This window comes from Pseudophryne corroboree, chromosome 4, assembly GCF_028390025.1.
Source record: "Pseudophryne corroboree isolate aPseCor3 chromosome 4, aPseCor3.hap2, whole genome shotgun sequence".
Classification (NCBI taxonomy): domain Eukaryota; kingdom Metazoa; phylum Chordata; class Amphibia; order Anura; family Myobatrachidae; genus Pseudophryne; species Pseudophryne corroboree.
Window position 1 is genome coordinate 825261246 of NC_086447.1, and position 21318 is coordinate 825282563.

Sequence of the window (21318 nt, forward strand, 5' to 3'; positions counted from 1 at the left end):
ATTTGATTTGCACTAACCTGTAGCTAGATCATTGTGAATAAATGAAACATACCAGCTGTCCTGGGAGATTTGCTGGAAATGCTATTTTTACCCAAAATTAAAATTGTTGTTTTGGTAGGAACTAATTGCCCTCCAATTTTTTATGTAGCGGCGCTCAGTAAATCTTGCGGTTTCGTGGATCCTATGATGCATGTAATGGTACATGCAAGAGGTACAGTATATTAGATCTGCTTGGGGACACACAATTCCTCCAATAACTACATTTCCCACTGACGTCCTTTCTTCTGTTCTGTAGTACAAAATATTTGCTGTACAGTATCACAACCCTATATAAAGAATATTTTTATCTGACAACTTCCTCCATACAGTCTGTTTGTCTGTTCTCTATCTATCTATCTATCTATCTATCTATCTATCTATCTATTTCATAGGCAACCGGGGGTGGTTGCAGTTGCCTGGAAATCTAGCTTCTGCCACAGCCTGGCTAGCGACTGCTACATGCAGTTTAAAGGGCGAATGGAGAAAATGCACATGCCCAGTGGCAGATTTTTCTACCAAGTCTGCCGTGTGTGTGTGTGTGTCTGTGGATCTGAGTGCTCAGTCATCGCACCAGAGAGAGAATCTGGTAAGTGGGTTACCTGGATCACTGGGCCTGCGTTTGTCTGATGTACTGTATTACATAAACTGCACTTTGTTTGGGGCAGACTATAGCTTGTTACATGTTATTTATCCATCCTTCATCAGCTGGCAACAGTTGCTCCAAAATCAAACATTTGGAAACCCCCCTCCAGAAATCCTGTGTTTGCCCCTGTATGTATGTATGTATGTATGTATGTATGTATGTATGTATGTATCTATCTAATAATGTATCTAAAAATCTGATATCTATCAATCTCTTTTGATTACAACAAAGATAACTAGTTGGTTAGAATTCCTAATAGATTTGTTTAGCTTTGTCCTGCTGAAACCATACATAAAATGAGATTGATGAATTGCGGACTTGCTGCATCATGTGTAACCATATAAATGAGAAAGCCATTAGCATTTTGATTAAATATCATGAATGATGCACTTTAAAGTAGAAATTACATTTATTGTTGTGTGTGTTATCCAATCATTCACACTGTTTAGTGTTCTAGAACCATTGTATCTGAATCTGACTAATACCCCTTTTACACCACCTGAAATATCCCGGGATTTTGCACGGGAGCGCGCAAAATCCCGGGACTGCAGGTGGTGTAAAAGGGTCACCCCGGGTCCACTTTCCCGGGAATCCAACCCGGCACATACGCAGGGTTGGACACGGGTAAGACCCGGGAAGGAGGCGGTGTAAATGGGTAAGACGGGTCAGCCGACCCGGCACCCATTTACAGCATGGCAAACCTCCCGTACCGCAGTGTCCGATGGGCGGTCAGGGGGCTGGGGGTCACGGCGCACGCTGTCTATGCAGACAGCGTGCACCGTGCTGGTTGCCATGCAGCGGCTGGAGACATGGCACATGCTGTCTGTCTATGCAGACAGCAGCGCCATGTCTGGTGCCTGGAAGCGCCGGAGGCTGGGGGCAGCACAACAGCTTCCAGATTGCTGTGCTTGCCCCCGGCGAGACGCTCCGGAGTCCCGATCTGCAGTGTGGGCCGGCGCTTGGGGATGACATCATCTCTAAGCGCTGGCCCACAAGACACTGCACCCGGGTGCAGTGTAAACGGTGCCGATCCGGGAATATCCCGGATCAGCACTGCAGTGAAATGGGGGGAGTCCCATGTCTGACCCGGCTTGGAACCGTGTTCCAAATCCTGGGTCAGACCCTGGATTTTGGTGTAAAAGGGGTTTAATGAAGCACTTACAATATTCTAGGAGATTTAACCTGGACTCTTGCTAACTAATTCCAATGGTTTTACACTAGTTTAAGATTACAGATTATTATTTTTTCACTATATACTGTATATAGCTGCAGCCACTGTATCATTATCAATACAATAATATTTCTAAATTATTAATAAAGAATCCCAAGTTATTTCCAGTACTGTACTTCCCACCACACAATTGTTGCATTGCAGTTATCGCTCCTGGGTGCTGGTTAGGGGAGGGTGCAGACAGTGGCCTGTCATCCCCATTGCTGAATAACAATAATAGAAATATTACAATACATCTGTTGTAAGAATAGGCATAGTGAGTTTTTCAGGACAGGATATTTACAAAGAAAATCTGAAATGTCGCTAAATAATGAATTCTAAAAAAGACGTATTTGTGCAATCCAGTCTTTTTCCACAAACTGCTGTGAATAGACCATCATCCATCCAATGATGAGAAAATCTCTGTTCTCTCTGGAAATCATCCGACCACACACTGTTTGTTGGAGTAGACAAAACACAAATAAAAAGCCCCCTTTTGTACAGATACAAAAACATGCAATATTACCTCCCTGATTGTGCAAGATTTTAAGTAGCCTGTATCTTCTTCGTGCCAAGCCTGCAGAGATCTAGCCACCTGGTGCCCAGAGACAGGTACTGTATACTGTTTCTCTGATTCTAACACTGCTTTATCCCGCTGTACACTTCACTTATTCTGGAGGAAGAGAGATGCAGATGCACACTCTTAGCAGAAATAATTTAAATAAACCCTCACAATTAACATGGCGTATAATTGAAGTTCTTAGCACACATTTGCGCAAATATGCGGGCCTATGTACCGCGACAAGGTGACTTCATCACATGGGTCCCTAACATTCCTAATACTATCACATTCTATAAATTTATTCAGGACTTACCTCTAAATAGGGCCTTATCAATGTGTGATCTGAAATGTAGGAACCCTGCTAATTAAAACACCTGAGGGTGAATGGGAGGAGTGCCAATACCAGAGGAAGGAAGCCTTGCCTTTCAGTGTACAATATATACACATTGATAAGGCCCTATTTAGAGGTAAGTCCTGAATAAATTTATAGAATGTGATAGTATTAGGAATGTTAGGGACCCATGTGATGAAGTCACCTGGCCGCGGTACATGGGCCCGCATATTTGCGCAAATCCATGTTAATTGTGGTGAGGGTTTATTTAAATTATTTTTACTACCAGTGTTCTTAGTGCTAAGAGTGTGCATCTGCATCTCTCTTCTTCCAGCATAGTATTAGAAGCATCAGCATGATAGCACCTCTTGATATCTTTAGTAATAGGATGTGCAGTCCAGGTCCCCCCCTTTTTCCACTTCACTTATTCACCAGACAAGAGCGCTACTGTACAAATCACAGGGCCTTAAGTAATAGCCAGCGAGGCGAAGGCACAGGCACAATTCCTATAGATTGTAAGCTTGTGAGCAGCGCCTTCCTACCTCTATGTCTGGCTGTTATTACCCAGTTTGTCTTAGCACTGTTGTTTCAGATTATAAAGCGCAATGGAATATGTTGCGCTATATAAAAAACTGTAAATAAAAAAAACAAATAATTCTGGAAAACTACCCCATATTTTTTTAAATGGCAATAATTTAAAATCAAAACCAACCTGTTTTGCCTTTTAAATTATTGCTACTTTAAAAACACAAGCTTCAGTTAAGGTGTGTACACACGGTAAGATTTTTTCATTCGATTCTGACTATATAGTCAGAATCGGATGAAAAGATAGTGCAGATCGCAAGGTGACAGTCACCTTGCGATCCCGATCCGATGCCGATGCGCAGCCCCGCGCGGTCGGCATCGGCAGAAAAAATAGGCTGTGCAGGCAAGTCAATCCTGACTATCTCTATAGAAGAGATAGTCAGGATTGACACTTAGCCAAAATCGCACATAGCCAGCATCGCAAGCACACTCATTATGTGCTTGCGATACTGGCTAAGTGCCGACCCGGCCCCCTGTCGCACGGTGAGAATCGGATAAGTCCGAATCTCACCGTGTGTATGCACCCTAACTCTCTAGAATCTCTCCCATGCTTGCTTCTCACAGGCTATTAGGCAAGGCCGGCATTGTTATTGTGGCAGTGAAGCAGTGGGAGCAGTGTACACGGACTCCTGGGTCCATGGGGCCCATACCAAACACCCTGCACCCATTATTTCAATAGTTACTCTCCAGAGCAGCATTGACAGTGACTTTTAGTACTAGGTGGTGTGCAGGTCTCCGGAAAAATGGTGCACAAATTTTCCCGGCAGTTTGCGCATATGCTGAAGGGAAAATCACTGGGAGAATGGCCGCTGAGCCATTTTCTCAGAGACCTGGGCATCACATAGAGCCACTGTCTGCGAGAGAGGAAGGGGACCCTTACCGAGACTGCACACAGGCCCCCTCCTCTCTTAATATGCCCCTGCAGTTAAGGACACAAAGTGGAAAAAATATACATGGTGATGGGTAAGCAATCAACAATCCATGTCCCTATGGACATCCCCAAACTTGTTGGTACTGTAATGCCATGGGTCACATTACATCTTGTACAGGATAGCCTGTTCCCCATAATATTTCACAAACTCAGATAACACACATATACATAATTCAAACAGGAGAAGAACCAGGCTGCTCATTGGATAACTGTCAAAGTATCATACACTGGTGCCGAGTTTGTCATCTTTATGTGATCATGACTTGCGCAATGTAGAAAAGGGTGTAAGGAGACGTAAGGTAGCCTGGGGGTGTGGCCAGTGACTTCCATCTCCACAGCTACGACATGACCGCAGTTATGCCTGGACTGCGACACATTTCTTCTTCAAGAGCGTCAAACTTTCCCCAAGGCCACATAATATTATTACCATACATTTCTACCCCTGTAGTACATTAATGCATTACCTTTATAAAAGAGAGGAAACCTCTAACAAATTAGGTGATGCTCAATAACTCAACTCCACGCTAAGGTTTGTATTTAACATGTCATTTATGTGCAAAACCCAGTTAAGCTATCACTCAAACAAATGAGTGGCATCTAGGAAACAAATCGTTCACAAGCTCCAATTTCAATTGAAATGTTCTACTGTTTAAAGCGTTCTTATCACTGACGCTGTCATATCGTGTCTAATGGAAAGACATATTTTTCTCTTCCCCGGAACATTCTATCAGACTGAACTTATGAACTATTTTGGCAATATCCTTTTAGTTGCTTAAATGTCAAAATCATACATCTCCAAAATGATGTGTCAGGGTGGCAGCGATGAGCACAGCCCCCCCCCCCCCCCCTCCCCCTCCCCCTTTCCATTGGAGAGAGGAAACATATGCTGTAGCCGGTAACTACTGCAAGCTTAGAAAGGAGACATTTGATTGAGGCTTGCCTTTGTGCACAGATCACGGGGCCTCAGCAGATAATCCGTGCAGCTTTATAAAATTGCAAGGGATCAGTAGCCTCAATCCTTACCTTATGCTAAGGACGGTTTGGGCTAAGTCCCTCACTAATAACATAGTACAGTACCAGAGAAGCCCAATCTGTTTCCTACATCTCCCTGCAACAATGTATGTCATTTTTATTCTCTCAACGTACAGATATTGTTAGGAATCAGGAATAGTCAAACTAGTTAATGAACTGATGAGCGTTCATCAGGAGACGTAAACGGCAAAAACCATATGCAGGTTCGGTGATTACATACATGCATCTACATTGATAAAGAGAAGAGAGGACTAGAAGTGTTTTAGACATATTTTATGCATTATTGAAATGTGAGCAGCATGAAGCTTTGGGTCCTTTATTAATGTGTACCGCAGGCGGTGAGCAGGCATTATACTGTAGGATCATTACACAATGGCAGTGCCCCCTATCTGACTGCATGACATCACACAGGGAGATTATGTTTTCCTGCTATGGACCATTAGGGTTCAAAGTAAACATCAGGAGTTCCTTTAGGATAATGGGCCTCAATTACTGGATCATATCAGCCAGGAATAGGATGCAAGAGGACATTATGGACCATTATGGGTGGAAGGAGTGAGCTGAGCATATATAATCTGCAGGATCAATAGTAATAAGATACAGAGTTCACATGCTGTACTCAGGTGAAAGAACAGCACTATGTTCATTTTGCACATCTTTGTTGTTGTGTTTTTTTATATTGTATTTTATGTTTTTTCACTAAAACAAAGTGAAAAAGGGTGTTTTCAGACCGTTTTCACATACCTTTCACTTTCCATGAAAAACTGCGCTAAACCTTTTAATTCACTTTAAGTCAGAGAAAGCTGTGCAGGGACCCGGCCAGTGTGATCAGCTATGTGTGTCTGATAGACACATAAGCTGATCACAGTTTAAAAAACAAACAAAAACATACTCAACTACCCAGGAGCTGGTGATTGGTGCGGACTGCCAGTCATCGGGGCTCCCTGATGCTCCTGTGACTCCCGGTGCAGTAAAGTGATGCTGCAAAGTGGCAGTTCATATTACAGCATCGGAGGTCACAGCAGGAGGGAGCTCCGATGACCGGCAGCCCTCCAGGAGCTCCAACCACTGATCCCCGGGTGTTAGTGATGTGGAGGGCGTGCCAGGGGCAATAATAGCGGCGGCGCATGCTAAGTACATAATTGGAGTATTTTTTGTGAAAAACACCCTGATTTGACAGCGGATTAACATTGCAGGGACAGAGCTTTCTCGCAAGAAACAGGGAAAATATCCATCATGCAATACCATCAGGGAGGCATCTGATTGTCTCCAAATTTATTCTGCAGCAGGACAACAACCTCAAACATACAGCCAATGTCATTAAGAAATATCTTCAGAGTAAAAAAGAACAAGGAGTCCTGAAAGTGATTATATTGTCCTCACAGAGCCCTGATCTCACCATCATCGAGTCTGTCTGGGAGTACATGCAGAGACAGAAGGATTTATGCAAGCCTACATCCGCAGAAGATCTGTGGTTAGTTCTCCAAGATGATGGGAACAACCTCCCTGCCGAGTTCCTTCAAAAACTGTGTGCAAGTGTACCTAGAAGAATTGGTGCTGTTTTGAAGGCAAAGGGTGGTCACACCAAATATTGATTTGATTTAGATTTATCTTCCGTTCATTCACTTTACATTGCGTTAATTGATCAAAAATAAACTATTAACGCTTCTATTTTTGAAAGCATTCTTACTTTGCAGCATTTTTTCCAAACCTGCCTAAAACTTTTGCAGAGTACTGTACATGGACACAAAACTAGACCATTGTGAAGAAAGCCTCACACTGTATGTAATCTACATGTACAGGAAGAATGCTACAAACGTGAGAAGCTGTACTGACTCTCTTTTTACTGGAAGCAAAGAACGCTAATGGAAATAAAATCCTTCCTTCCCACACACCTAGGGAAGTTTAAAAACTGCAGCCTTTCTGTATGTCTTTTTTTTGTTTAATCTTCCTCTCAGTTTAATAACAGCCAGACATCACAAAGGTACTGCTGTGTCCTGATGGTCGCTTTCTTATCTGCTTTGTAAAATGGCTTGTCTGTTGGGAGGACGACTGGAGTTGGGCTAAAGGGACCACAGAAAAATCACTCAAGACTGACTTCAGCTAACTAATAAATTCCATTTTGCAGACGTCGAAAAGACACCTTTTCCCTATGAATTACAATGAAAGTGAGCCTGCTGCTGCTGCTTTTATAAAAGGTTATTTAGTTGGTTTAATTAGACTGTGAAATAGAAGAGGTGATTCTTGTGTTTGCCATTCCGCATATTTCAGAGAGAGAGAGAGACCCGCACATCTACACACCGTATCACAGCAGTCACAGACAAAGGCCATTCTCTGTTTAGTTTCTGCTGTGGTATAGCAGGCCTCCTCCAATTCACAGTGAATTTCATCTTGCTAATGATTACTATATGAACTATTCACTTTAAGGAAAGTCAAAATCAAAGTCATTAGCAAAGTATTCATCGATATTATAATTATACATTTTAAAAGATAAAGAAAATATAAAGCCCATCCAGTAACACCTGAGGAATGTCTATGATGAGGGTACATGACTTTGAGCTTGTGTGTGTTTGGTGTTCATATTCACTGGTTCTGGCCATACCTAGATATTAATTCTATGGAGAGCCACCTGCCCTGCCTTTTGGCTGGACTCTGGCTACTTTCTGGATTACCACAGGTCATGACCTTTGCCTGGACCTCGATCATTCCCTGAATCACTGCCTGCACTGACCTTTTGCCGAGACCTTAATTACTTCCTTATTGCTTTTAGGCCCAACCATTGAGCTTTCCTCAGGGCTACTTTCTGGATTACCACACGTCATGACCTTTGTTTGGACTCTGGCTACTTTCTGGATTACCACACGTCATGACCTTTGTTTGGACTCTGGCTACTTTCTGGATTACCACAGGTCATGACCTTTGCCTGGATCTTGATCATTCCATGAATCACTGCCTGCACTGACCTTTTGCCGAGACCTTAATTATTTCCTTATTGCTTTTAGGCCCAACCATTGCTCATATACTGTACCCAGTTTCTTCAATTCTGGCTTGCGTTAGTGAGTTTGGTTTCAACTTTTCCAGCACTTTCTGTATCATTTGAGTGGTGTTTCCAATATTTCTGGTGCCAGCATCTTAAGGGGCCTACACACTGGGTGATATCTTGAAAGATATAAACGATATCGTTCATTAATGAAAGATAAATCGTTCATATCGTTCTACGTGTATGCTACGATAAACGATGCGCATGCCCGCAATCGTTCATCATTAAACGATCATCGTTAAAACATGCCAGTCAATCTGTACGATATCGATGTCTGTAGTCTCATATAGTCCAAATTGGCCATTGATATCGTGCATCGCGTAGGCTATAAATCGTTGGCAAAAATATTGTCCATCGGTAATATCAATGGTGATAATATCGCTACCCCAAATCAACCAAAATCATTTTCCATTCTTATAGATTAAAACTGCATCCAAACTGAGTTTCATTATTTTGTCTAACTTACATATTGTATTGTACAATTATTGGTCAATCTGATGAAATTTCCCAAATGCACCAACTTTAGACAGCCATGTGATTTATCTAGAGACTGTTACACGACAAGTCTTGATCACACAAACTGTGCGTGTAGAAAAAATAATTCACTCAATTCGGCACAAAATGATAAAAGTTACTTTGAATTCTTTAAAAAGACAAAGTATTTAGATACAGAGGGAAAGTGCATTTTGTGCTTAACTAGTTGTAAAATCACACAGTGCCGCATAATAGCATAGCTGATAATAGAAAGAAGCTGCAATCAATCAACAAGATACAGAACACTTGTTCAAAGCAATCAAAGTAATCAGTAATTTAGCACATAAAGCCCATCCAGTACATGTGTATATCACATTATGCTGAATAGATATAGAAGAAAGAAGTATACCATAGTAAAGCACAATGAAATGAACACAACTATTATCAAACACAGCCCAATAATAATCACGGTATTCTACGATGTCTCTAATGGACATAGGGCATGTTATACATACTTTTACATTAAACATTTGTAGGCGTATGGTTTAAAGAATATTGTCCTAATGTAGTCACCTTCCCATTCTTGGTTTGCTGCATTTCTGTATTATTGCTGTACTGTATGTATCCATACCCTCCAACATTAAATTTTTGGCAGGTACAGTACCATTTTTTCATGCTCTGTACCGGTCAGAAAGGGCTTTGTACCGGGTTTTGGTGTCTCCCAATCCTATTGATTCCTATGGGAGTGCAGCAAGGCCATGCCCCATTTGCCCATGGCCACGCCTCCTTCTCTAATTTGTACAGATTTTCTGCATAGCTGTGTTGGAGGGTATGTGTACCTACCAACATGACCCTCTCCAGGAGGGACACAATGCTCTGCTCCTGGACTTCCCTCTTAATTTATGATTGCCATCACCTGTGCTGAAACACCTTTCCTTTCCATTAACCGGGTGTAGTATGGTATGCCGGCGGTCGGGCTCCCGGCGACCAGCATACCGGCGCCGGGAGCCCGACCGCCGGCATACCGACAGTGTGGTGGGCGCAAATGAGCCCATTCTCCCTCCAGGCGGGTCGTGGACCCCCACGAGGGAGAATAAGTGTTGGTATGCCGGCTGTCGGGATTCCGGCGCCAGTATACTGTGCGCCGGGATCCCGACAGCCGGCATACTGAAGACCACCCCATTAACATGTTCAACACAGGTGCAGACAATCATACATTAAGAGAAAAGTCCAGAAGCAGAGCATTCTGTCCCTCCTGGAGAGGGTCATGTTGGGAGGTATGGGTATGTGTACCTGCTCAAAGGTGTCATCAGTAGTCTGCGTGTATAACAACCACCTAAATGCCACCAAACCAGGCGGCATCAGGTTGTTTGGCCCAAATATTGTATGACCAGCTCTGGAATCAGTTTGTCAACAAATGTGGAGGCCCAGGTTGGTGAAGGCTCTCTGAATTATTGGGTTGGCTGATAATAGCATACACACAATTCAGTTATAGTCTGTCCAGATTTAAAAGCCATGCTAAGCAATAGATGATTGTTACTCATCGTAAACTGGTCAGGAAGGATGCTTCCCTTTGCCCCACCTGGCCACAGAGAGATTTCAGGCCGACTGACTCAAAAACAACCAAATGGCCGACATGCAGTGTTTAAAGTGCTCCTGGTGAGGTGGTGGAACCCTCCCCCCCTTGCCCCAGCTCTAAAGGGACTGTACGTGCCGTAAACGGGGTGTGGTCTAAAAAGGAAGGGGCGTGGTCACCCAATAGTATCCCCAATTTAAATTACGCCGCACAGTAGCACAATCTTATTCACATTACACCACATAGTAATGTCACTTATTCATGTTATGACACATATTAGTGCCCCTTATACACAAAGCCCACAGTAGTAGCACCCCTAACACACATAATGCCCACAGTAGTAGCACCCCTAATACACATGACCACAGCAGTAGCACCCCTTATACAATGCCATCAGTAGTAGTGCCCCTTATGCAATGCCCACTGTAGTGGCAGTGCCCACAGTTGTAGTGCCCCTTATGTAGAGCCCATAGTATTGGTGCCCCTTATTAAGTGCCCCCTATGCAATGACCTCATTAGTAGTGCCCCCCAGTAGATATGCCCCCAGTGGAAATCCCCCGTGTAGATACACCCCCCGTAGTTATGCCCCCTGTAGAGATGCCCCCTGTAGTTATGCCCCCAGTACAGATGCCACAGTAGAGCTGCTCCCTGTTGAGAAGCCCCCTGTAGTTATGCCCCCAGTACAGCTGCCCCTGTAGAGCTGCCCCCAGTACAGCTGCCCCCTGTAGAGCTGCCCCCAGTACAGATGTCCCCTGTAGTTATGCCCCCAGTACCAGTGGTGCAAGTGGGTGGGTACGGCGTACCCTTAAGAATTTAGCCGTGGGTATGCCGTACCCACCGCCGCAGGGCCGCCGCTCCCTCCCTCCGCTGCTGCTCACTGCGCTTCTGCAAGGGGAGGAGAGCGCAGCCTGCTCCTCTCCTGCCCCTCAGTGTCTACCATCAATTCAGCACCGCCCCATGAGTCAATCAGAGCTTGCGGACCGGCAGCCAAGGCTCCTGATTGGCTGCAGGACCGCAAGCTTTGATTGGCTCACGGATCGGCGCCTAATTGAAAGTAGACACCGTGACCCGAACCGTCACCGGAGACTGAGGGTGAGGAGAGGTGCACGCTGCGCTCTCCTCCCCTCACACACAGGAACAGGTAGCAGCAGCGTGGTAAGCAGCAGGGGAAGGGGGGGGGGGCATGTGTACCTGGCACTGTGGGCATATCTGGCACTGTGGAGACATGTGTATCTGGTACTGGGGGCATTTCTGTATCTGGTACTGGGGACATCTCTGTATCTGGCACTGGGAGCATATCTGGCACTGTGGGGGCATTTCTGTATCTGGTACTGGGGGCATTTCTGTATCTGGCACTGGTGGCATATCTGACACTGGGGGGACATGCTTATCTGGCACTGGGGGCATTTCTGTATCTGGCACTGGGGGGCATATCTGACACTGGGGGCATCTCTGTATCTGGCACTGGGGGCATATCTGGCACTGGGAGCATATCTTGCACTGTGGGGGCATTTCTGTATCTGGCACTGAGGGCATATCTGGCACTGGGGTGACATTCATATTTGGTACTGGGGGCATTTCTGTATCTGGCACTGGGGGCATATCTGGCACTAGGGGCATCTCTGTATCTGGCACTGGGAGCATATCTGGCACTGTGGGGCATTCCTGTATCTGGCTCTGGGGGGACATGCGTATCTGGCACTGGGGCATTTCTGTTTCTGGCACTGGGGGCATCCCTGTATCTGGCACTGGGGGCATATCTGGCACTGGGAGCATGTCTGGCACTGTGGGGGCATTTCTGTATCTGGAACAGTGAGGCATATATCTGGCACTGTGGGGGCATGTGTATCTGGCACTGGGGGCATTCCTGTATCTGGCACTGAGGGCATATCTGGTACTGTGGGGGCATTTCTTTATCTGCACTGGGGGCAATATATATCTGGCACTCTGGTTGCATTTGTGTATCTGGCACAGTGAGGCAATGTGTATCTGGCACAGTGAGGCAATGTGTATCTGGCACTGTGGGGCAATGTATATCTGGCACTGTGGGGCAATGTATATCTGGCACTGTGGGGCAATGTATATCTGGCACTGTGGAGCAATGTATATCTGGCACTGTGGAGCAATGTATATCTGGCACTGTGGGGCAACGTGTATCTCTCACTATTGGGGTCATATGTGTATCTGCCCCTCCCCCCATATGTGTATCACGCCCCAATTTTCATTGGCCAAGCCCCATGTGACATTTGTCCACACCCATTTTTGGCACATGCGCCTTTGGCTCGCGCACACAGTACCTGTAAGAATTTTTTTCTATTTGCACCACTGCCCAGTACAGATGCTCCCTGTAGTTATGCCCCCAGTACAGATGCACTCTGTAATTATGCCCCCTGTAGTTATGTCCCCAGTACAGATGCCCCCTGTAGTTATGCCCCAGTAGAAGCTGCCCCCAGTACAGATGCCCCCTGTAGTTATGCCCCCAGTAAAGATGCCCCCAGTAGAAGCTGCCCCCTAGTAGGCCTTCACACACACACACAAAAAACAAACAAAAAAAACCCACACAATAGTCACCAGCCCCGGTCCTGCTTCCGGACCGCTGACCTCTGCTGGGCCGCCCGCTCCTCATATCTATGGGAGAGACGTCATGACGTCTCTCCCATAGCTGCACTGCACAGCCGCACACAGCGGAAGCAGCAGCTCAGTAGTAACACAACCTCAGCAGGCGCCCGGCATCCCCATGCGGCTCCGGCTCACATTCTGGGTTAGGTGAGCCAGAGGAGGCGGAACTGTGTTCCGTCTCCAATTGGAACTGACGGAACGCAGTTCCGCCCCATTCCGGTTCACTTTAACCTCTGCCGACATGTCACTGTGCTAGCCACCTATGCGTTCCCTAAGGACATAGAATTCTCTGCATCACCCAGTTTCTCATTAGATTCACCGGGATAACAGTGTTAAATAAAATATCACCAAAAATGTACTCTACCGTCAATAACAAGCTTCTTCTAAACAAATAAAACTATTTAAGGCATGAGGCAGACACATCAAACATTTCACTGATAAGCGGAGAGTAACGGAGGTCTATGGTGGCTGAGTTGGATCAATCAGCACGATCTGCGTTATGCAGCAAGACTATAGCAGGAATCTGACAGCAAAAATATGACTCTGGCTAGTAACAAGATCTGAAGCAGGAACGTGAGCCTGAAATGTATCATTTTAAAACTACTAAATTCAATACAGTTTAAAAACGTGACTATTTATAGTGATAAACCTTCTTTTACATACAAGGAAGGCTCTACATCCGATTTCTTTATTTTATTTTCCCTATTTCTAAACTATTTGGATTCAGAGACTAGAACAAGATGTTTTAGAATAAAGTGTTTGTCATTCTCCGGGTGCATTACTTTCAGCACACGTTACAGAGGTGCACTAGCATTAACAATCTACATACATAAACGTACTGATCAGCAGCAGGCTCAGACCACCCTGCTCTCAGGTTATGTGTCAGGACAAATGTTACCGGCACACTTGATAATGCACATTTCCAAATATACTACTTTGTTACCAACTAACATGCTCAAAGTCACAACTTTACACTAATCCAATTTAACAACTGTGCAGGTCTGAATTATCCATTAGGCTGACTAGGCTGAAGCCTAGGGGCCCTGCAGGGATTATTGGGAGCCTCCCAACCATTCCAGGAGGGTAGGCAAGTATGGTTCAGAACAAGTTAAACATTGAAACATAATGTCTCGTTGGCTATTGCATCTTTGGGTAAATAACCTTAAGAGATTAAGGGGATTGGTCATTTAATAATACACTACAGGTTTTTTTTTTTAAATAAACATTCCATTTCCCTCACAAGTCACATTTAACTGGTGTGTCACTTACTGGTGTGGCATCTGTAGCCTGAAATGGGTGGTCTTCAGTTTGCCGGCTGTCGGGATCCCGGCACACAGTATACCGGCGCCGGAATCCCAACAGCCGGCATACCGACAGCCAGCATACAGACACTTTAACTCCCTCTTGGGGGTCCCGCAAGGGGCTCATATGCGCTTGCCATGCTGTCGGTATGCCGGCGGTCGGGATTCCGGCGCCGGTATGCTGGTCGCCGGGAGCCCGGCCGCCGGCATACATTACTACACCCGCCTGAAATGAATCTACTTGTATACTATAATTAAAATGTTTCTGTGACGCTGACTAAATAAGTCACTGCAGCTGTACAATCGGCCTTACTGAAAACCTTACAATTTACAAGCGTTTGCCTAAGACACGTTTCGGTGCAGGAGTGTGGTGCCAGTGGAAGCGAGACTCAAGCGGAAGGCAGAAGGCTGAGCTGCGCGGGACTTTACTGTATTGTGGCATCAGTGGTGGTCATCTCCTCAATATCCTTTGCAGCACGTTTAGGAATACTAACGCTTTTTTATGCTGTTTACAGTGCTGTATGTAATTGGTACAGCTTTGGTAGGAAAAGGCGATGCAGATTATATTAATGTACCATTACATTATGCGCACACTGTGCTGTATTATTGCAGAGATAAAAAACAATTCTTAAAAGCAACACTCTATACACATCATATAAAGATGTTCAGTAAACTACAAACAGGATATGTTTTATGGATTATGGATCAAACGGTCGACAGTCAAAAGGTAGACACCAAATGGTCGACATGCACAATGCTGACATGATCGAAAGGTCAACACAAAAATGGTCGACACATGAAAAGGTCAACATGAGTTTTTAATGTTTTTTTGGTGTCCAAATGTTAATTTCAGCATGTGGACTCCCAATTAGGGCCCCGCTTCGCTCGCCATGCTTCAGGCAAAGGTTACCATTCTGAATTGTAGTCCACGCAGATGGTAAAGTTTGAAAAAGTTCGAAGAATGAAAAAAAAAAATCCCCAAAACTCATGTCGACCATATGCTGTGTTGACCATTGTCATATCGACCATTTGAACTTGTCGACCTTTTGACCATGTTGACCATATGGTGTCAACCTTTTAACCGTAGACCTATCATCCGGATAGCGGTTTAGGAGTGCATCATTTTGTTGAGTGTCCATCTGCTACAGCAAAGGGTCTGTTACCCGGAGAGCATGGAGAGTCGACCACAAGTCAGATTTATGCTCCAAAACTGAACATACGCATTTCAGTCGATTCTCCAAAGAATGGGCGTAACAAGATGGACGTGTCAAAGAAAGTGTGGCCTGGGCTGAGATGTGCTTACGCTGCTATCTGTGACTTCAGACGCAACTCTTTCACCAAGGATAGGGCTGGTGCAAACGTGCACTGAGCGGAACATAGGGGAATTTTACAGCAAGTTTAAGATGGGGTTGGGGTGGGGTCTTGTCTACTAAATCTGGCCTCACAATTTCTGGGGGCAGCCCAGTCATCATTTTGCGATTGCATTTGTTCCTGAAATGTGGACAACTCTGAATCTGTCACTGTATTCATCATCATCATCATCATCAGTTCACCTACAGTAAGTACCGTTTGCAGCACAAATGTTTGTACACAAATCATTTTGGCCTACCTCATTCCGATTCACCTTCAACCATTCTTTGGCTGTTTGCAGTGCTATATTAGCTGCTGGCTCGTTTGGAAATCCTAAATAATTAAAGAAAAATAAGTAAGTAAAATCATGCAAATGTTAGTATTTGGGACACATAATGAATACAAATGCATTCGACGACTCTGATTTCAGCACAGTGCAAGAGTAATGCTGAGACAATACAACAAAGCATGCATATTACAGTTGTTAAACTTGAAATATATATTTACATCTACAGCCCAGGATGTCTGTCCTACTTTAGTGTAAACACTTGCGGCAAAGACTCTTTGGAAGAATTGAATTTTAGCATACAGTAGGAAAACCCATTTTCCGTCATTTATTTATTTAGGTCACCTAAGTGAGCGGAGAGGAGGAGTAGCAGCTCAGCAGCAGATGTTACTTTGGGGTATCCATATTTCATACTGGAAAAATGTTAAAAGTTTTACAGCTGCATTAATGACTCTGAAATTATACCTCCAGAATTCTCCACACAGTCTGATCTTGTTTGGTTGAACTGGCAAGAAATAACCTTGCCGTGAAAGGAAGACAAACATAAACAAGGCATGTATATTGTGGAGAATAAGGGGTATATTTACCAAAGTGCAGGTTTGTAGAAGTAGAGATGTTGCCTATAGCAACCACTCAGATTCTAGATATTATCTTCTAGAACAGGCATGTCAAACTCATGGTCATCCAGCTGTTGTGAAACTACAAGTCCCAGCATGCTTCACCAGCTAATCAGTGGAAGGTATGCTGGCAAAGCATGCTGGGACTTGTAGTTTCACAACAGCTGGAGGGCCACGAATTTGACATGCCTGTTCTAGAAAGTGCTAAATAAATAAGTCATACTTACCTACTTCTTATGTCTCCTCTCCGGGAGAAGCCCCGGAAAGAGACGCAGCAGGATACTTCGGGGAGCAGAGCTGAACTGTAATGTCATTAGGCCCTGCCCCCAAGATGGAGAAATGTTTGTGATTCGTGGGTCCACTGGTAGGGGGCAGGGCTAAATTGTGTGATTTGCATATCTAGCCCCACCTCCTTAGCACAGCCACCGATATTTTAGGGATTTTATCCCCATCATGCCCGCTTCACTAGGAAGAGGGCGGGATGCGGCACAGTCACCTACCCTTCCAGGGCTGCTGGGGTTCGACCCCAAAAATCGGAAGGCTCTCATATGCAAGTATAATATAAGTAGGTTGCTATGGGCAACATCACCACTTCTAAAAACCTGCATGTTAGTAAATATACCCCTAAGAGAGAATCAGAACTAGACTAGTGTAAATCACCCCCTTCTAGCCTGTTGTGTATCCAGTCTCTAGATGAGATATAGGGCTCATTCTAAGTGTGGAGAAAATCAGAAAAATCAAGTAGCTGCTCATCTTGGTAATACCATGCTGCACTACAGGTGGGGCAGATACTGTATATATGGGGGTCATTCCGAGTTGATTGCTAGCTGGCGTTGTTTGCAGCGCAGCGATCAGGCTAAAAAACGGCATTTCTGTGCATGCGTATGCACCGCATTGCACACGCGTGAAGTATGGGTACAAATCCCGTTGTGGTTGTGCACAGGTTCTAGCAAAGTTTTCAGTCGCACTGGCGGCCGCAAGAAGGTTAACAGGAAGGGGGCGTTTCTGGGTGTCAACTTACCGTTTTCAGGGAGTGTTTGCAAAAACGCAGGTGTGTCTGAAAAAACGCAGGCGTGGCTGGGCGTTCCCTGGGCGGGTGTATGACGTCAAATCCGGACATGAATAGGCTGAAGTGATCGTAAGCGCTGAGTATTTTCAGAGCTACTCAGAAACTGCACAAACTGTTTTTGCAGAGCTCGGCTGCACATGCGTTCGCACTTCTGCTAAGCTAAAATACACTCCCCAGTGGGCGGCGGCATAGTGTTTGCACGGCTGCTAAAACTAGCTAGCAAACGATCAACTCGGAATGACCACCATAATGGGCAATACAATTTAGATGTGAGAGGGGCGTGTCCAAAATTAAATCTAAATTGCAGTGTAATAATAAACCTCCTGAACTGACAGCAGCCAGTTCTCCTGGAAAGGTGCTTATCTGAGGCAAGGTCCACGGAGATGTATTATAATGAAATACAGTAGTGGGCCTAATTGATGGGTGTAGACACATGCCTCGGCAGCTGCGATTTTTAGGCTACGGAATTGCTGATCATCACAAGTGATGCTGCCGCACGGAAAAGAATAGAGACGCCCACCGGAGCCATCGCAGAGTCCCCAGCAACTGCGCACACATACACAGCACTGATGCAATAATAAGGAACATCAGCTCCTCTAGTGAGTGTATGGTCACACAGACTGGCCGCGGCAATAGCAATGCTGGCACCATGTTTCTCTACATGCATGATCACAGCTGAAAGCAGATACATGGCACAAAAACGGCCATGACACACCTGCCTCAAATGGTCCCTTCCTGTCAATCACTCTGCAGAAAAAATGTCACTGTGAGCTGCATGGCAGAGGTACCTTGGCCTGTGTATCTGCGATCATTGCACATGCACACTCTGCCAATATCAGTTGCGTGAACATCGGCATTGTGTACAAACATGAATTAGTGTTAGTAAGCGCCGCTTGCAGAGGTGTGGTGACAGAGATGGTATCATCTCACTTTCCCCACCCACTTGAGATCACCCATATCATTGGGTCACACCCACTTCTTCTTATCATATGGCAAATAGGCATGTGTGGGAGACAGACATATCATGGCTCTCCAGTTGTATAGACCTACATATCTCCACATGTAATGAGCGGGGGCAGACTGAGGGGTCTATTCGTGAAGCAGTGAAAAGAGTGGAGATTAGAAGTGAGCAAATGGAGAAGTTGTCCATGGCAACCAATCAGGTGCTCTACATAATTTTATAGTATGCAAATTATAAATGTTACTTCAATGCAGATTGGTTGACTTGGGAGACTTCTCCACTGGCTCACTTCTCCACTCTTTTCACTGCTTCATGAATAGACCCCTGAGGCTCTACAGATTTTGTGGCCATTCAAGTCCCACCATGCACCAGCTTCTGATCCCATCATATTGTCAATCAGATCAGACCTAAATGTAAATTTGTGGCTCTCTTACTGCCACACTTGCCCCGTTAATCACCATAAAACTCCAAGAACGGCGCAATTTTCATCTGTGCAAATTAAATAAATGTATCACATAAATTATTTAAATTATTCATGTTTTTTTTTAGGCTGGTGATATAACACTATAGTAAAAGGATGACACACGATCAGCCTGTTGCATTTTCACGAATCTGGTCCTGCAGCAGAGGTAGTCAACATGTGGCTTTCCAGTGGCTGTGAAACTACAAGTCCCAGCAAACCCTGACAAACTCTAGACAACCTGCAGTCGTCCTGATGTTGTGGAACTACAAGTATCAGCATTTGCTAACTCCATTCTGTAATTAAATAGACCATACCTTTACATACCTATTAAGAAGGAATGCGAAATGACAAGACAATCAACATTATGAATATTTGATGTGGATCCCACTTTAGTAGCAATGAAAAAGTAATTCAGTAGACACAACATATAAAGAACAACATCATGTATAATGTATTATACAAGTAACAAAAGTGTTGACTAAACTATATAGCTAGAGCACTATAATATCTAATAGTAGCTGCCAGGCTGTTATTAAGAAACTCATAAAAGCCTATAACAATGTTTACAGTGAAGTTCTGTTACTGTACAGCTGTCAAGCTAACAGAATTTAATCATTTTATAATGTCAGCCATCGTTAACTTAGACAGTGAGGTAAATGGTTGTGAAGTTAAGTCAACAGTTAACTGTGACGTTCACAAGAATCTTGGGAGCAGAGGAGTACGCATGCTTGACTGATCTAATAAAATGGTAGCGGCTTACGTATGTTTTGATAGAATTAACTTTTTATAACCCCAGTTCACTCTTTATAATATGGAACAGGAATTGATGTGACAGAAGAAATGGATTTCAATACTCTACGCAAATAATAGTGTGTGTCAGTGGAGGAAGTCCAGTGGGTTGTGGGCATATGGCCAGTGGTGCCAAGGAAGGGGGGGGGGGTTAATTGCCAGGCCTGAGGATGCCACCCTCCCCCTTACCTGGGGCAGAATATAGGACGCAGCACCCTGCAGCAGCACACTGCTTTTTAAGGTGAAGCGCCAAGATGAAATTATTTCTATGCCCCCAAACTGAAAACATTCTGGCGCCCCTGCACTCCACTCACAGAAAAAGATATTTCAGTTGGGATGAGGGCAATTCCATGAAGATATGACCATAGAGTCTAAAACATAACAGTAAACATATGTACAAGTTGTTGAAATTATTAGTCAGGTGAAGTGCCCTATTAAAATAATCTTGATTTGTGATCTAGTACTTCATATCGGGGCTCTTTAACTATCAGTGTTCACTGAATGAAAACAATACTATGGACAATATCATTGGGATGTAATGTCAGAGATGGCCGGAGGTGCGGGATACCAGCCAATCTTGGATGTATTTTTTACAGGGGCACTTACACGTCAAAACCATGCCATGTAAGTGATTGCCTCTTTAAAAAAACATCCAAGATCGTCCGGCATCCAGGTACAAATATACACCCTCATGGGCATGCTTCGGGCAAGGTGGCTCTCTCTGCTGTGCTCACCACAGGTCATACTTGCCTACTTTTGAAAACTAGAATCAGTGAGATTACAGTACGATATGCAGGCCACCGAGTGGGCGTGTCATACTCTGCCCAAAGGGCGTGTCTAGTTCCTCAAGTGGGCGTGTCTATGCTTAAATGCTTGTTGTGAGATATTTCTATATAACATTAGTAACAATATATTTTGGGACATTTTGCAAGTATTGATACTAACATTGTTGTCTGCAATACGGGGTTTCTTGTTTGCAGTATATATATTCGCTGTGATATTTCTTTTCTTCTCACTCAGCACAATATACACGATAAATGTGATTCCTGTGCAATAAATTCCAAATGCAAGTTGTGTGAATTAATCCCTAAACATATAAGTAAATGATGATTTTGGTGAATTAAATGTTACTTAATTGCGAACACTGGACGTCTGCATTTTGTAGGCACTACCTATATTTACAGAATTAACCAAATCATTACAGACACCAGCTGCTCTAATTAAATAAACGCGTTTAACTACAGAAAGATTACTAACAACATTTTTTATACTAGCAGCAGCAGCAGCAGCACACTATGGATCAGTGCACACCAACATAGATAAGAGGAGAGTGTGATCAGGTGCTGCTGTCTCTCTCTCTCAAGGGTTCCTACAAGGGGGAATAATGAGAGTCATCAGCAGTGACTCCTGAGCAGGTACAGCAAATCACTGTTCTTGCAA

At 44.4% G+C, this 21318-nt stretch overlaps 1 protein-coding gene and 1 long non-coding RNA gene across 3 annotated transcripts in view; one reads left to right on the plus strand and one right to left on the minus strand.

Moving 5' to 3' along the window:
- MACROD2 (mono-ADP ribosylhydrolase 2) overlaps nucleotides 1-21318 on the minus strand; it is a 3123444-nt gene that overhangs the window by 657074 nt on the left and 2445052 nt on the right. For both annotated transcript variants that reach the window (XM_063918531.1, XM_063918530.1), the window contains exon 8: nucleotides 15953-16026. In XM_063918531.1, the coding sequence (XP_063774601.1) occupies nucleotides 15953-16026 (74 nt within the window). The remainder of the gene's footprint in view (nucleotides 1-15952; nucleotides 16027-21318) is intronic.
- On the plus strand, nucleotides 5790-19408 carry LOC134910464 (uncharacterized). Its single transcript, XR_010176207.1, has 2 exons — nucleotides 5790-5956; nucleotides 19176-19408. It is a non-coding gene; the product is annotated as an uncharacterized LOC134910464 (long non-coding RNA).